We start from the raw sequence: 17,136 nt of genomic DNA, 5'->3' as shown, positions 1-17,136 counted from the left end.
TCAGACCAGTAAAATACTATCATAATAAAGTATAAATAACGAAAACCACATATTTTTCTCTTTGTTTTGGTGTAAAAAAAAAAAGTAAAATTGCACAAAAATGTTAACATTTACAGACTAGCCTTTTACAAAAAAATGTGAAAAACCTGAACAAATATGAACAACCTGAAATGTCTTAAGAGATTTAAGAGTAATTTTACCAGTATTCTGTCTGTTATTAAATGTTTTGTGAATTTGTAGATCCACTGTGATCTGTACATTGTAATGAACATGTAAAAATGAGAAGCTGAGGCCAAATAATGGCATAAATTGTTAAAATTGCACTTTTTTTCTTTATAAATTTAATTTTGGTCAAGGTTCATGTTTTTCCTATATATTTTTTTTAGATAGTTTGTAGATGTAGAAATTTTGATAATATAATCTTACTTTTTTTCACTCTAAAACATAGAAATTAGACATACAAATTTTGGAATTGATATTATTTATGTATTATTATGTTATTATTTTAATGATCCGGCCCACTTCAGGTCATACTGGGCTTTATGTGGCTCCTGAACTAACATGAGTTTGATACCCCTGGTTTATGGGTTTGGGTTTAAAACCAAACAAACAAAACAATGACTGTATTATATTTTTCTGTGACTCGATATGTAATAAAAACACTTTGAACAAACAAACAAAAAAATTGGATAAAATTAATGGCAGGTAATAACGGCTTTAACTTTGTTTTTAAAAAATAGATATTGGAAACAAAAGGCACGACTGGGCACTTACGTTGTTTTTATTAATATTATTATTTTGATCTTTTTTTTTTTTTTTTTTTGCTATTTATAACATTTACTGAACAAAATCTCCAACACGTGAGGGTAAAAGTTTGAGGAAATCTAGCTCGTGTTTACAAATGTTGGCAGTTGCATTATGGGAGACAGATGATTGACACGGCCGCCATTTTGCTCCTGCTCTCTCTGCTTCCATTGTGTGAGAGATAGTAAATATCTGACACTGCCAGACAACCACAACACACGAGTATCCCAGCGAAGAAAAGTGGAAAAATCACCCCCGGTAAGTCTAATTTTTGTCATATTTGTTTAATTTAACAGCACTAGTCTCTATTTTGAGAGGAAAATAGCGCGGGGAAAGTGGTTTTGGTGTTAAAATTGCGTGTTATTTCGACGCTGAGGAGAGGAGGAAAGCAGCTGCCTCGATGCCCAACGAGAAAAACGGGTCTGTACTTCCACCGCCGAAATATCTGCTCCACTTTCAACGTCGATTTCTACCTCGCTGCTTAGCTCGAATTCCAAGTCGCTTCAAACATCTGTGCGGCTTTTTTGATAGCTACACTTGTCCCCTACGTTTTGTTATTATTTTTATCCCCACACGTCGTGTCGTTTTTTGGCTAAATGTTTAAGTTTACGTCCTACTCTCTGGTTTGATATTGGTAGGTTCATTTGGGTCTGCGGCCATAATCTTGCGGTATGAGGCGGGGTAAGCGCTGTTAGCCCCGCCCCTTAACTCTGCAGAACGGAGGGCGATTGGTTCTAACGTCCCTGGTACTCGCCGCTGATTGGTGGATTTTCTGAGGCTGACCTGTTCGTCGTTGTGGTTGGTGGAGCTCAGAGCCCGCAGAGTCCGGATTGGCTGAGCTCGGTGTGTTTGTGCTGCTGCCAAACCGGAGCTAAAGTTTTCCCAGGCGACCTGATATGACTGAACGTTAAAGAGTTGGTGTGAAATGAGGAAAAAGAAACATAGAAACCTAAAAATAGAACGTACCTGTAATTGCGTCTGTGCGTCACTGTTAGAGCAAATAGAACCTGAAATAAGATCTTGATCACGAAATAATAATAACATGAAAGATAATGAAATGTAAAGATAAAGCAGATAGAAAATCAGGATTGTGAGGTATTTTATCTATTCATGTGGTTGTATCTTAACCAAATAAAGATCAATATCATGATAGTTATAGTTGTGTATAATACATAAATACAAAATATAGCTATACTTTAAAACATATATATTGCAGGTATAAAATATCCAGCACATTTAACAGCATTTCAATTAGGGGAGTAAGAAAATATTGGTCCTGCAATATATCGCGATCTTTCATTTCACAATACTGCATCGATATTAAAAAGTATTGTATCGATATTTTTAGGTATTTATTCAAATGCAGATATTGTGGAGGTTAATTTTTGTTTTTTATTTTTCTTTATTGTTTATATCTTATTTATTATTATGTAACAGTGTTTTATTCAGTAATGTTTATTCCTTTGTTGCGATTGCACAAAAATAATGTTATGTTGTTTGTTATGAACTAATAGAATATGAACATTTGAGCAGGATCTTAAACTGTAATGTCTGTAAAACATAATTCAAGTGTTAACACAGTTAAATTTTGTGATACAGCATTAGATCCTGTTGCGATAAAATAAAAATTTGTTTAATATTTGTGCATATTTCTGGTGTAATTCAATTCTTCAAGGAAATAATCACTTTAAAAAAAAAAAAATTCCCTTTTTAACAGTATCAGGATATATTGTGATATATCGTATCATGATCCCAGTATCATGATTTGTATCGTATTGCCAGATTCTTGCCAATACACACCCCTAATTTCAATGCACTGATTAAAGTTTTAGAAAAGTGTCTATTATGGTATTCTTTTGTGTAAATATTGTGTAATTAAATCTTTATGTGTATTTTCTCAAGTGATACAACAAAATGGCTCGTACCAAGCAGACTGCGCGTAAGTCCACTGGAGGTAAAGCTCCCCGTAAGCAGCTCGCCACCAAGGCGGCTCGTAAAAGTGCTCCATCCACCGGTGGAGTCAAGAAGCCCCATCGTTACAGGTAACACACTGACTTTAATACACAAAGTCTCACCTGTAATCACTTACACACACACTCACACTTTGTTTTTATGACATAATCAAAGATGTCACCACAGTAAACAACTGTGATGGTAATTTAATTTCCTACCAGTTCAGGTCAGTTACTGCGGGTTGTGTTGATCTTGGTCATGTTGTGTTTTTCAGGCCCGGTACCGTGGCTCTGAGAGAGATCCGTCGGTACCAGAAGTCAACTGAGCTGCTGATCCGTAAGCTGCCCTTCCAGCGCCTGGTGAGGGAGATCGCTCAGGACTTCAAGACCGATCTGCGTTTCCAGAGCGCCGCCATTGGTGCCCTTCAGGTGAGTGGTTCCCATTTCAAAGATGTATCCTATTACATGAAGGAGACCTTGCTTTAAGGAGCTCCATACTCTGATGTTAGAAAACACACTGGTGTAGAATGAGTGTAAACAAGGGTGTTTCTAGTGTAATGTGTCTAACATATCCATCAGAAATGCAAGGATACCTTTGTGGTTGTCAGACCAGGTAATGTGATCTCTAAGAACCCTCAGACATCACCATTCTGAAGATATTTTAGCCAGTTTCATTAGATTAGATGCTAAGTGTTTCCTCAGAGATGACGTGGAATAAAAACAACATTGTCATCTTGAACACAGTAGGAAAAAGAGCTTCTGTCTGCAAAAAATATCCATACAGTTGTTACAAATTGGGAGCAAACTTGTAAAATGTAGCAAATAAATATATAAGACCATGGAAATTCAGCATGTTTCCACTATTCTGTCTCATGAGAAGATGGCTGAATGTGTAGAGTAGAAGAAGTAGAGTATCCTGTTAAAGAATTAGACAAAAGAACAGTTTCATCCCCTTATTAGTCTTCATGTATTTGTTGCTGTCTTCATCTGCATTTTCCACTTCATTAGAATCTGAACATAGCATATTTTAGTGAGAAGTAATTCAGAAGATCTGTTGTCCCAGTTAGCAGACTCTTCTTGTCAGTATAACTGTATGAAGTGGTTCTGATGCACAACAGCAGAGGCACTGAGGTATTTATGAGTCAATATAAACATCACGTCTTTGGACTTTTTCTGGAAAATTTGACCTGTGACCTTCAGGCTGTTATTATTTAGCCATCTAGTAATTGAGGGGAAGTACAAGGAAATAAATTAAGAGATAAATGTATGTCAGTTTCTTTGCAGTAATACACATCATAACTTAAGTGGAAAAACTTTTTGCCATTTATGACATTTCCACTAACATTTTCCCACAATATGATCGTAAATCTATTCATTCCAAGTCCCATGTTTTCTTGCTTTTATAAAAATTGTTTTATTTATTGTTGGTATGAAAAATCCCCTCCCCCTCCCACTCCCTCATTCCTTTTATACCTGACTGCATCCGTCAGATCCACTTCATAGTTTATGAATGAGTCCAGCTTACGAACAAAGAAACCAGCCTGGGAGCTTGTTCTGTCATTTGTCAGGAATGAGTGAGTAAAAGTACCAAACTGTTAGAATAATGCTAAACCTCCAAATGTTGAAAACAAAAAAGGATGTGGGTGGATATGCTACAAGTGTTTGCTGTTCAAAAACAGATCAGCTAGTCATGCTTACTCGTCCTTCGCCAGATTTTTTGAAAAAAAAAATCAGAAAAACATGTTTCAGGTTTTCTACTCATTCTGGGAGGCAGATGATCCATACGCTCTAAAATCTTCCAAAAATGCAGATAGAAACATGACTAATACATCCAGAAGCTGTCCACTGATGTTCCAGATGGTTCCTCATGTGTTTTGTGTTTGTCTGTTCCTGCAGGAGGCCAGCGAGGCGTACCTGGTGGGTCTGTTCGAGGACACCAACCTGTGTGCCATCCATGCCAAGCGTGTCACCATCATGCCCAAAGACATCCAGCTGGCACGCCGCATCCGTGGCGAGCGCGCTTAGACAGCCACCCCCTTACCCTTTGACCTGTGTCCTGTTTTTCTTTACCTCCCTCTGCCCTCACTCCTTTGTTTTCCTCCACCTCCACACCTGTCCCCACCCCCACCACATCCCCACCCCTGCCTGTCCAGCTTCTCCGTAGACATTAGAGTAATCCTTATTATGAAGAGATAGAAATATGTTGAAGTCTAGTCTCTCATAGGTTTTTTTTTGTCTTCACCAAATGTTTTTAGGGTACCTTTTTTGTGCATGTAAAGGGTTTTTCAGATCATAACCGCATGGACACACATACCCAGACGTGCATCCTGGACCTCCTGGATTGTCCAATGGCTGCCGTATGTGTTGAAAACAGCCCAAACAGAGGGACGTGGCTGAGGGACTAGTCTGCTTAAGGGGAGCTGCAACTTCCACAGCAGGGTGCTATTAAAACTAGTCCCAAGGCTTCTGCCCCCTCTGAGCCTCCTCCTCCCCACTTGCCCAGTCCGTCCCTCGTGAAAAGAAAAAAAAAACAACCCTTCACTCGCTCCACAGAACCTTTGCAACCACCTGGTCCTGGTCGGCCTCTGTGATCTGCACTGGGAGGAGCCGGTGGTCTGTTGGTCTGTTTGCGTGGACGTGTGCGCTCTGATCTGTCAAACACATTGTATTCAACAAAAATCTCTTGGTTGCTTAAGAATATTGATTATTGTTGTGGATATGGTGTCTATTTTTTTTACACATGATTATTGGATGAGCCTCTCTTGTCTTCTCCACTTCCAAAATCATTAGAATAAGAAAAAAAAGACGTAATTGATAATTTCAACATGGTTATCAGTTTTTGAGTCTCTTTCTTTTTCCTTTTTTTTTTTTTACACAGTGGTCTGATTTGCTTTAGAAAATCAGGAAGGGCTTCACTGTTTCCCAAGGCAACTTCTATTCCAATGGCAGCCACATAGGGGCGATGTTACACCGTCTCCTTTATTCAATAGTTCACTGTAGATTAGTAATCACACATTGCGCCTCTGTCTATTTAGTTTTAACGTCACACACTGCATTGGCTTGTCCCACCCATTCTAATTGACATTACTACTTAAAGTTACTCTGCATGTTTAGGATTTGTGTGTCTCTCCTGTTTCCTCTGTAGATCTGAACATATAATCTGTCCCTTTCTCAAAATTTGTGATACACAATATAACCTCATATTTGTTTTCTTTTATATTTTTCTTATTCCTCAAGATTTTCAGACGTATAAATAAGCTGATCTTTGTATTTTCCAAATTTCTCATATTATGGTGGTAATAAATAGGTGTTAAAACAAAGGCTGATTGGTGTCGTTTATTTGTTGTACATTAATTTTTCACTGCACAAGATAAAACATCCTATATGAACTGAAGGTTAATGTATTCAGATGAACAAGACAGACACAAGGGCGCGACATTTGACAAATTTAAGCTACACATGGCCTGCAGTGTAAGTGGGTACGTTTGCATTGCAGTAATACTCAGAATATGACAACATGTAAATTTGAAATGAGTATTTTATTTGCATATTATGAATTAAGCCTTTTTCTAGATGGAGTGTTTTCCATGTAACACTTGTAGGATAGTAATATTGTCCAGACCATGCATATTATTTTAACATGGAGACAATGCAATTAGAGGATGAATTTTTGTGCGTATTTTACTTGAGGTTACGACCCACTGTGCTGTTAAAACTAACTGTTAGCACTGTAAATAGACAGAGATCGTGTCCAATAGAGATATAATACTGTGCAAAGTCTCAGGCAGCTTTTAGCTTTGTAGTTTTTGCAGGGTTGTAATGGGTGTTTTTATTTTTTAAGAAGAAATATGCAGGAAATATGTGCAAAGTATTAAAACACAAAAAATAATTAGCAGAACTAAACAGGTTCTGTGGGTAAAGTCAGTATTAATGTGATTTGGATTCGGTAAACCTTCAAGTCTCTGGATATCTTAAATAATCTTGTTTTATATTACACATCTTCAGAATGTCCCAGAGGTTTCATGGTCTTTTATTCTTTTCTCTGGGCAGATGATCCCATATAGCATCTACAAAACTCAGATTTTTCTCTCTGAAATGCACTTTTGTTTTTAATACTGTATACATATTTGTATGTTCCTGTTGTGTGTGTGTGTGTGTGTGTGCATAAATATATATATAACTAAAATGACTGACAAATGCATGTGTGTGTTAATGCATTTCAGAAAATTTAGACGAAAAGATAACTTGATAATCTCCACAAAAGTAGCTGTAGGTCTTTAAGGGTTAAAAAAAAAAACTTGTTGCAGTTGAAACATATTAATCACTGCAGTGGTTATCCAATGGGAGGATCGGAACTATTTGCTGAGTTAAATCCAGGTGGATACTTTTTTTGGGTGTGTAGTGTCCATCCAGAGTACTATCTAAATCTAGAAGAAAAAAAACAACAACCCTAAAACAATCAAACAATCAAATGCACCTTTCCATTTTTTATGCTGTTAAAAACCTTCTTCGCCTTTTCATTGACTGTTTACACAATCAACACAGGTGTGATATGTCGCATTAAAAACACCTGCATCCACTTGAGATAAATCAGTTTCAGGCCTTGAATCGGTTCATACTGGTTCACTGAAAAGGTCACCAGGAGGAAACAAATGAAACAGAACCATTGTTCATTTTATGAGCATCACCAGTGATTTACCTGCTTTTATGAATGAGAATATCTGCTGGGAAAAGGACAATCCCAGTGACCACGGAATATAATGTTAAGAGGCATTTTTCAACCAAGCATCCAAACTATTCCACTAATCTGTTACTGCAGGAGAGAAGAAAAACCCAAATAACCCAAATAACATTGAGTAGAATGTTTTAAAGCAGACGACCATCCACAACTGTCTGATGGTGAGTTTTTGAAGACTGTCCATTTTTATACCAGAACACTTATGTTTTATCAGTGACAGTAGTGCATGTAAAAGCAGATCCTGCATTCATGTGAACTGTGTGTTGCATGCCGTGGCTCTTATCTTAGTTTTAGTGAGTGTTTGGAAGAAAAACTGTCAATGCCTGCTTTATATGCACATGCATACAGTATGTAAACAAACTGACATATATGTTAGTTTTGCTGGTTCAATGATGACAACTAGCAATTTAATATTAAACTTATCTTGTGTAGCATCACTGTATGAACACAGCACTGACAATAAGAGATATTTAAAGGAGCTGTATGTCATATTTCTACTTTAAAATGATGACTATATTGTTCAGAGAAGAGTCCACCAGAATGCTAACATGTTGGATTGTAGAGATATGAAATTAATTTATTTCCAGTTACAGATTTGTGACCATTAGAGGGAGTAATGAGTCACTCTGCTGGTCTGTCATGAAAATAAATCTAATTCTGCATTCCAAAGTGCTGGGAGGTGGGAAGTTTCCTACGTCCAGCAAGGTAAAATGCATTGGAACGCCTGTTGAAGCCAGAGGTCCTTGTTGCAAAGTGGGGCCAGATTGAAGTACCCCGACCACAATGTGACGTCAACACAATGGCATCACACAGTGTGCAAGTTCGCAATGAAAAAAAATTTCACAATGTATAGTTAGGTCATCCTCCATCTCGTTTGCGTATATGAGAACACTGTACTCTCAACAGTCAAAATGCCTCTTTGGCAATAAAGCAAAGTGGAGCTTATATTTGCAATCTCCATATTTGTTGTTTATGTTCAACATGGATGGCCTGGAGTACTTTGAGGTAGGATGTAGTTAACTCCAAGTGACATATATTCTACCTCCAGCACTTTGGAATACAGCATAGTGCCATGGATGGGATGAGAACCATTAAGAAACAACTTTTAGAGTTGGTGAAAGTGAGTTGGTGATAAAGGCTAGAAGAACTGTTGTTGTTTTCCACTGGACACAGCTGTAAATGAAAAGAATGGAGATTGATGCTGAAATGGCAGCGTTTCTTCTACACGGGTGAGTTTGATTCTGAGCCTTATGAAGGTTTAAAGGTTGATGTTATTTTCTTTGTCAAGTTGCTGTTTGTTGAGCCACGGTTCAGACTGAACTGTGACAGTTCTGACCTTGTTTGTTCGATTCCAAACAGATCTTTTGTGCAGCTACTGACAACACAATCTGTAGTGAAAACAGAGGTGATTTGTGGTTTTACTGTGTTTTCAGTCTAAAAATAGAGCCAAGCTAACAGAGCTATAATGTAAACTATCAGTTGATGCAGCACATGACGATTAGAGGACACAGTGTTATTTTGAGTGACTGCCAAAATAAGCATCTATGAGTTTTAGTTTGAAGAAGAAAACCTGATGAAACCATAATACAGATGTGTGGAAACAATGAGCTTTATACTTTACTAGCGTGTTGACTCATGGGGATTCTTGGGTTCTAGATGTGGTAGTTTTTATGCTGTTGTGTATTCGTGCATGCTGTACCGCATTTGTCCAGCAGTCACCGCCAAAGCGTTCTGGCCATAGCAACGTAAGACTATTGTATTCCAAAATTCGTAGTATCTTCCAGAATATTGGTCCTATCAACTTGCCGTTTTCGCTAGTCTATTCCTTGACCAAAAACATACAACGATGGCAAACTGCAGCAGTCAGCTCTTTCTGGATTTTGTGTGATTCCCCAGACACACATACACACACGCACACAGAGGCCACTTGGCTTTTATAATGCATATATTTATCAGTGAGTGATGCAGTGTGTGGATACATATCGTTGATTTGTTGGTGGTTTTAATCCTAAGTGTGTTCTAGTACCAGGCTGCCCCCTGCTGGAGAAAGTTTAGAGCATCTATACTACATAGAACCACTTGAAATCATCCTAAAAAAATAAGTTAGACTTAAGTGTAACTATCTGTGTGTTTAGTTTTTAGCTGAATGTCATACACATTTTCATTATGAGGCAAATCAACATGTTGCATTTGTCAAACTTGTGTATTTTTGACCTGTGAACATCTATTGTAAAGCTTTTATGTCACATTTTACTCCAGGGCTGGAAGATTCCTTCTCAGACCATGATCAGAGTTTTTGTTTTCCGGTTCACCTTCCTCAAGGTCTGCTCGGTGTCGTCCATCCCCCATCACATCTGCTCCTCCCTGGGATTACAGCACAAATGTCTGTCTGAAACTCTCAGTGCTGAGGGGGAAGATTACAAGCGCTCTGCACCCCCGAGAAAGGTTAACCAATCAGGATGTGCAGACGCAGGGATTAACCAATCACACCACGGAGAGGGAGGGCAGAGGGATTAAACTGAGCGCAGAGTGGGATTAGGTCAGCGTTGAGAGCGGAAAAATGCTTTGAAATGTCTCCGGCCACCCGTTTACCTTTCTCTGCACAGTCAATGTGAATTTATGGACAAATACTCATGTAGTTTAGATCAAATGTGCACATGGCAACAAAAAAATACAACTGATTAGGATTATTACAAGAAAGAAATCTCATAGAGCTGATTGTTTGTTGGGCCTTTTTATATCCATTTAGCTGACATGGAGGACTTGTCATTATGTAATTTATTCCAACTGGTGCCTCACAATAAAACCTTTCATTCGATATATGATGCCTGCATTGGAAAAAAAACGCAAAAACCAATGAGACGATTGAAATTTGATGATGTATTCATGTACAATGTCCTAGAAAAAAACAAGTCCAAGCAAACTACACGCACTATTATAAAACATTTTCATATATTTGATGTCGTAGTCAAGTTGGCGTGGCAGTAATCAGGTCACGTAGGGATTACAGAGGAGTTGGGGAGATTGGAGGGGGTGGCAGTGCAGAGGAATGAAATAAGGGGCACTGATGGAGAGATATCTGAGAAATATTTAGAAAAGATATATCAGAGAAAGACGGGGTGTGGTGAATTTCAAGGTTTGCAGGGTAAGTTTGGTACGACTGAGGTGAAAGGCAATAATGTGAGAAGAATGACAAGGTGGAGGTAAAGATACGGCAAAAGCTGGAGAGAAAAGCATGAAAAAGAGGAAGAAGATGAAGGAGGAGAGGAAGGCAAGATGGGAGAAATGGGTGAGAGGCAGAGAGACAGAGGGGGATAGGGCAATAATCCTAACTAATTCACTTAGGGCATTGCTGAAGGGAGGCTAAGAGGATTGAGACACTCCCAGAATCAGATAAGCTAAAATAACCAAGATGGACCAGTGAGAGCCATGCAGGCCATATGACGAACATGACTGGTCCGGACCTGGCCAGAACACGGCAACGTTTTCATCCGGACGGCATCCTAAATCCGTCGTCGTAATGTTATCAGAACCACACAAACCGCCAAATTTTAAACACAGGTTACATCATTAATTTTACAAAAACATATTGACAAAAAGCATGTTTAATTCCAGTTTAGAATCAATGAGTTTCCATCTGTATATGTTATTTTTGGTAAAAAGTCGGTATGTTTGTATTAGCCAACCACTACAGATGTTGGTGACCATGGTTTCCAACACCTTTCACTGCAGGAAAGTCCGACATATTTTCTCTCTAACACCAAAAACAGCTCTAATATTACATCACAGTGTTGGCTTAAGTCTCAAGTCTCTTGTTTTAATACATTTTTCAGTGCATTATTTTTCAGGTATTTCAGAGTTGTCAGTTCCTTGAAAGTGTAAAAAAAAGGAACATCTGAAGGTTCGTCCTGTACTTTGGGGCATGCTGGGACATTTGCATACGTCCAATCAAACACATTGGTACGTTGTGAATCGACCAATCAGATCAGACTCTCAGATGATGGGACATCCTAGATTCCACTTTTTACAGGAAACATGTAAATACGTAAATTTCACTCTGTTAGCTCTTGTAATTATCTGACCTGTGTGAAACATTTCTAGGAAAGTGGATGAAGCAACTTAAATGGCAACATTACTAATCCTTTTAACATGGCAACTAGTTATCTGCATTCTACATTAAAATAACCTTCCCGATACTGCTTGTAAACAAAAACTAAGTATAATCAACCCCAATGATTACACAAAGTGAAAAGAATAGATAACTTTAATATGTCACACAACTAAAACAGAAGGTCTAAATGTTCCATCAAACAAAATGGGCTGATAACACTAAAGGCTAACGCTACAATAAGGAACACAAAAAAATATCTATAGATGCAACCAAATTACATGATTAAATCAGCATAAATAATATAATAAATAGCTAAAAATAAATAAACCCAGAAGGAGGAAGTGGCCTATGGGACTTCAGGGCTCCTTCCTGTTAAAGCAGCTCTCCTTCCTTTCTATAACAATGCAAGTTTAAAACAATATGAGCAAATGTACTGTCCATGTGGTCGGGTCACATGTCCAAAGGAGGGATGGCTCAGTGTGTGTCCACCAATAGGACGCAAGTCTTTACAAACTTTTTGAAGGCTTTTTATTCTCTCCTTTAACAAACAGGTTTTGCAGTCAGGCAGCTTCGATGGTGGTCGCCGGTCCCCTCGTCTCCAGAATCATCAAAGAAAAACACATTTCTACACCTTTAGAAAATCAAAATGAAATCTTACAAACAAGAAACTCAAAATCAAAGGTAATAAGTCCTCTGGCAGAACTGCTTCACATTATCTCACAGCAAACTCATCCTGACACATGAACGCCTCACTCTCCTGCTCTTTAAAGGACCTGGAACTTCCAGGAGTTTTGGTCTTTGTGGTCCAGGCAGTCCATTGTGGTGAAGCCCAGTTTCCAGGCCTGCTGGTCCTTGTAGTCAAGGCAGTCAACAGAGGTGAAGCCCAGGGAGGAGGCGGTGCTGTAGCCCTGCGAAGACAGCGAGGCGGGGGATTGGCTCAGGGACCCCCCCATGGAGGGCACGGTGATGGGGCTGAGGGCGCCGCCGTTGCCCGACAGCTGCGAGTGCATCGGGGACAGGTAGGCGCTGCAGTCCAGGCCGGTGAAGTAGGAGGTGGTGCTGGCGTAGCCCTGGGTGTAGGCTGATGGCTGACCGTAGCTCATGGGGTACGGTGAGGGCCGCTGCATGCAGGGGGCTGAGGACGAGGCCAGGGGGTCGGGGAGGGGCGAGATGGCCGGGCTCCAGATGGAAACGGCAGTGTTCCCAGTGCTGGAGCTTGGGGCCAGGGTGGGGCCAGACTGGGCGGAGGAGGGGCTGTAGGAGCCAGATGGGTTTGGAACTGGATCAGGGGCGTTGGGTTCTTGAGCTGGGGAGGCCTTCTTCTTGGGGGGGCGGGGCTTGGACTGGCCAGTGCTCTGCTGCTGCTGCTGACGACACTTGGCACGGCGGTTCTTAAACCAAACCTGAAGACACAACAAAGGAAGAAAAGAGAGTTAACTTAGAAAAAAGAACAATTGGAAATAAGCAGACGGTGAATAATGTGGGACAGTTAAAGACCAAATATGAGAGATAAGGGTTTTAGATTCCAGACACTGTCATTGTTAGATCTTTGTCAGTCAGCTCTTAAATGACCCATAAACACTAGTAACCTAGCCTCCATCTTGGCCACACCCCCTCCTGTACCTGCACACGTGACTCGGGCAGGTTGATCTTCAGGGCCACCTCCTCCCTCATGAAGATGTCTGGGTAGCGGGTCTTGGAGAAAAGTGCCTCCAGGATGTCCAGCTGTGTTCGGGTGAAGGTGGTGCGCTCCCTACGCTGCTTCCGGGGAGTGGCTGCAGAAACCCAGGAGACAGAAGGAAAAGATTAGAAACTGAAACTGCAACATCACATGAACAAAGAGGACATTTATGAAGGAGATGGTTTAGGTTTGATGTGAGAATAATATCAAACTAACTCAGGAACATCTCAGTGCAGCATTAGAGGATTCAGGGTGTTTTTTTAGTAGATGGATCATATTCATTGGTCATGTCAAGTGACTGGTTTTCCATTTGTTTTGTTCATAGCCAGTGTTTTGTCTAAATGCTCCTGTTTCTGATGGAACTCAAATGCCAGGTTGTGTTTAGTGACGTCCTAGTGAATGTGATCACAGAATCTACCACTGAGCACAATAAGAACCTCCATCTACAGCTACGACTTGGAATAAATGACAGAAACATTCCAAACTCACTTTATTTTTATGAAAAAATGTTAATTCTATCATATTTTACTTCTCTCTGTTCTCATTTTAGCTGATTTATTTGCTTTGTATTTTAATTGCTGCGATTATTCTTAAGGTTTTGGGCTATCATTTGACAGAATTGTCTTTTTTATATTAAATTCTAATTTCAATAGTTGTTTCTTTTATCCTACTCATGAAAATGACTCCCTGCGCCTACAAATAGACCTAAATATATATTCCAGTCAAAATACAGGTTGAGAATCTACATTGAGGCTATTTTTATCTCGGTGTCAGCGACGTGAGAAAGTTTGAGAAGCTCTGGGGGGAAAAGGGGGAAATATATTTAAAGAAAAAACCCTAATCCTATCTGATTCTAAAAGGAAAGTGAACTCTGATTATCTGCGTCGGTGTCAAAACAGCTCCAATCTATCTGCTCACCACCGAAATACTTCTACTAATGACATCAGAGTAAAAAAAAAAAAAAAAGAAGAAAGAAAGAAATATACGAACTCTACATCAATCGTACACAAAGTTACTGCAAAATAGTTCTGACTTTTACGTTTAAAAAATCCTAATAATGCAATTTGTTGTGTTTTCTTTACATGATTGTCAAATATTCGATCAAAACATGCCCGAAACAAACTGTTACGCACCAATCACCCGCGCGTCTTTACGCATCACATTATGTCGGTTTAGTCATTTATAAAAGAAAAAAAGTACAGGTTGAGGCAAATCCCTGAAGCTATAAAATGAACAAATAAAGTTAGAATATATATTTTGTACTTACATGGATAAGCGACGGTCGTGTGTAGCACATCCATTCCGGGGGCAGGCAAATTTAACCCGTTCATGGTGTAATGTGGTTGCTTTATGTAGGACATCATCCTGTCTGCAGGCTTTTAAGTCCTGTCGCTGACTTGAATGTCGGACACGCAACACAACAGCCGAGGGCCCCTGAAGAGCTCAACAACAAGTCGGTGCGTCGGATCCAAACCCGCAGAACAAAGACGCAGGACGCACTCACAGAAACCTCAACACTTAAAAAAATATTTTCTTTACTTTTTTTTTTTTTTTTTTTTAAATAAACTACACTCAGCTCCTAGTATGTGTCAGCTGAGCGGTAGGACGCACGACACGGCTTTGAACATCCACACTGTCTGAACCTCACCGTTAACTCATCCCACAGGTGGACTGGCCCGTGGGTGCCTTTGCGCCTTGGTGAAGTCGCTCCACTGAGTTCCTTTACCGGCACACGCTGCTAATTAGAGGGAGCAAGTGGCTTCAGAAAACCCCTCCCACCACACACACACACGCACACACACACACACACATGCACGAGCACACACACACATGCACGAGCACACACACAGGAACGCACAAGCGCACACACAAGGTAAGCCAGCAACAGGCGGCGCACACTGTGAATCCAACGAGTTTATTATATAGGCAGAAATAAAGATTCTTTACATGAATGAGCATCATGTGAAAGCTGAAAAAATCCAAATGTAAGACAGAGATAGTGATTCTATTAACCCTTAAAGACCCAAAAGCATCTACTGATCTACAACATTTAAAAACTTTGGAAACACTTTTACAGTGAAATAATACAATTAAGATGCAGTTTCTCAGATTTTCAGCAGCATCAGAAGTCTTTTTCAGACACACAGTCTCTGTAGTGAACATGGAAACATTGGTTCATGTATTAAGACAAAGGACGGTGGTTGTAGATGCTTGTTTTTATGTAGAAGTAATGATATATTTTGCTGAAAAAGTGACATTTTATTCAGCTTGTGAATGTACCGAGTTTTTAACACCTACATGTTCAATAAATAAATAAAACAGATTTTTATTGTAAAGATGCAGATAATAATAATAATAATAATAATAATAATAATAATAATAATAATAATAAATGGTAATAAATTACCATTTAGTAAAGTTCTGGGTCTTTATGGGTTAAATAATGTAAATATCAACCAAAATTATATTTAAACATGTTTTTAGTTGATTTAATTGATTGACTTTAATATTATTCCAAAAGCCTGTGTTTTCATTCCCATCTTTCCTTCTTAGTTTTCCCTTTTCAGATCATCCTTCTGCATATCTATACAGCTACACATAACTGACAGATTCCCCCCCAAAAACCAGTCTAATTCACACATCATTCACAAATACACACTCACATGCACACAAACACCCAGATGCACAAAACCGACAAAGCTCATTTGATTTATCATAATATGCTTTATCTGAAAAGTAAGTATCTTATCTCCAGATAAAGGGAGGAAAGACCTGAGCAATCCGTTCAGTTGTGGAGCAGGAAAGGAGGCTGCAGGGAACGGAGGGGGAAACAGACTGACGAAGCAGAGAAACAGGAGAAAATAAAAGGAGAAACATGACAAAGAAGGTGGAAAGTAGGAGAATCTGAAGTGGAAGGAGGAGGAATAAGGCCGTGAAGTTGACGGAGGATTGTGAGCGAGGAGACAACAGCTGCAGCTCATGGAAAACTATAACAGGACGCTCAGCTTTACATAGAAAAGGACCAAGAAAAATGTGAATTCTACAGTTTCCTGGACTGCAATCCTGATTCCAATGAGAGATTATTTGCCAGGAAAGAATGAGGAAAATTCATCTGCTTTTGCATATTTGTACACATGTCATTATAGGCTCCTGTGATACACCTACATAGAAGAACTTTTCATTATTCTGCTCTTATTTGACAGTTTTGCCTGATTAAAACAGTCTTCCTCATTTTTTTTATGCGTTTATAATTGCTAAAAATTTCACTCATGCACCTGCTGATGTCAATTATCCTCAAATGTATTTAATGCAACATATTATTTAAGTGTCATAAACATGCAGACTGAGAAGGGAATCACCTCGATTTAGCATTTTCAAGACTGTAGATGTTATACAAACACAATCCAGCTGATGCCGATGACGGCCGGGCTGTTTTCATCAAATAGTGGAACAGCTCGTCCTGCAGCTGCAACAGCAAATAGGGAAGTAGGGAAGAGGACTGAGCTGGCATAATCCCTGCCCAACTGCCCTTCCCCCCTAAAGCTGGACTCATACAGACACATGCAGGATGCTTTTATTTTAAGGCTGAACTGAGGAGATCTGAGGCCTGAAATGTAAAATGAGGAAGATAAGGGAAGAATAATGGAGATATACAGTAAGTGATGGGTAAAGGGGGAGGGGAGGGGGAGTGAGAGGGATGGAGGAGGTGGAGGAGAAGCAGGTGAAGGGGCAGAGGGTGGGGGTGTCTCCGGCTCTCGTCTCCACTGACACACTGCTGCAGTTAATCCAGATTAGAGTGTCTAAAACAGGTCGACTAAATCTGCAGGCCAGCCAGCAATACAGAGGCCGC

At 39.5% G+C, this 17,136-nt stretch overlaps 2 protein-coding genes across 2 annotated transcripts; one reads left to right on the top strand and one right to left on the bottom strand.

The window, feature by feature from the left end:
• The first annotated feature begins 909 nt into the window (after nucleotides 1-909).
• On the top strand, nucleotides 910-6,076 carry h3f3c (H3 histone, family 3C). The gene is made up of 4 exons (XM_030154821.1): nucleotides 910-1,062; nucleotides 2,707-2,846; nucleotides 3,032-3,185; nucleotides 4,653-6,076. Exons 2-4 carry the CDS (start codon nucleotides 2,719-2,721, stop codon nucleotides 4,779-4,781), a joined length of 411 nt encoding a protein of 136 aa, XP_030010681.1. The 5' UTR covers nucleotides 910-1,062; nucleotides 2,707-2,718; the 3' UTR covers nucleotides 4,782-6,076.
• A 5,007-nt stretch (nucleotides 6,077-11,083) lies between these two features.
• Nucleotides 11,084-15,024, bottom strand: crx (cone-rod homeobox). The gene is made up of 3 exons (XM_030153830.1): nucleotides 14,554-15,024; nucleotides 13,229-13,380; nucleotides 11,084-13,008 (listed from the first exon to the last, which is right to left on the bottom strand). Exons 1-3 carry the CDS (start codon nucleotides 14,648-14,650, stop codon nucleotides 12,370-12,372), a joined length of 888 nt encoding a protein of 295 aa, XP_030009690.1. The 5' UTR covers nucleotides 14,651-15,024; the 3' UTR covers nucleotides 11,084-12,369.
• Between the last annotated feature and the right edge of the window lie 2,112 nt (nucleotides 15,025-17,136).

Source organism: Sphaeramia orbicularis, chromosome 14, assembly GCF_902148855.1.
Source record: "Sphaeramia orbicularis chromosome 14, fSphaOr1.1, whole genome shotgun sequence".
NCBI lineage: Eukaryota > Metazoa > Chordata > Actinopteri > Kurtiformes > Apogonidae > Sphaeramia > Sphaeramia orbicularis.
This window is presented reverse-complemented; position numbering and strand designations above follow the sequence as displayed.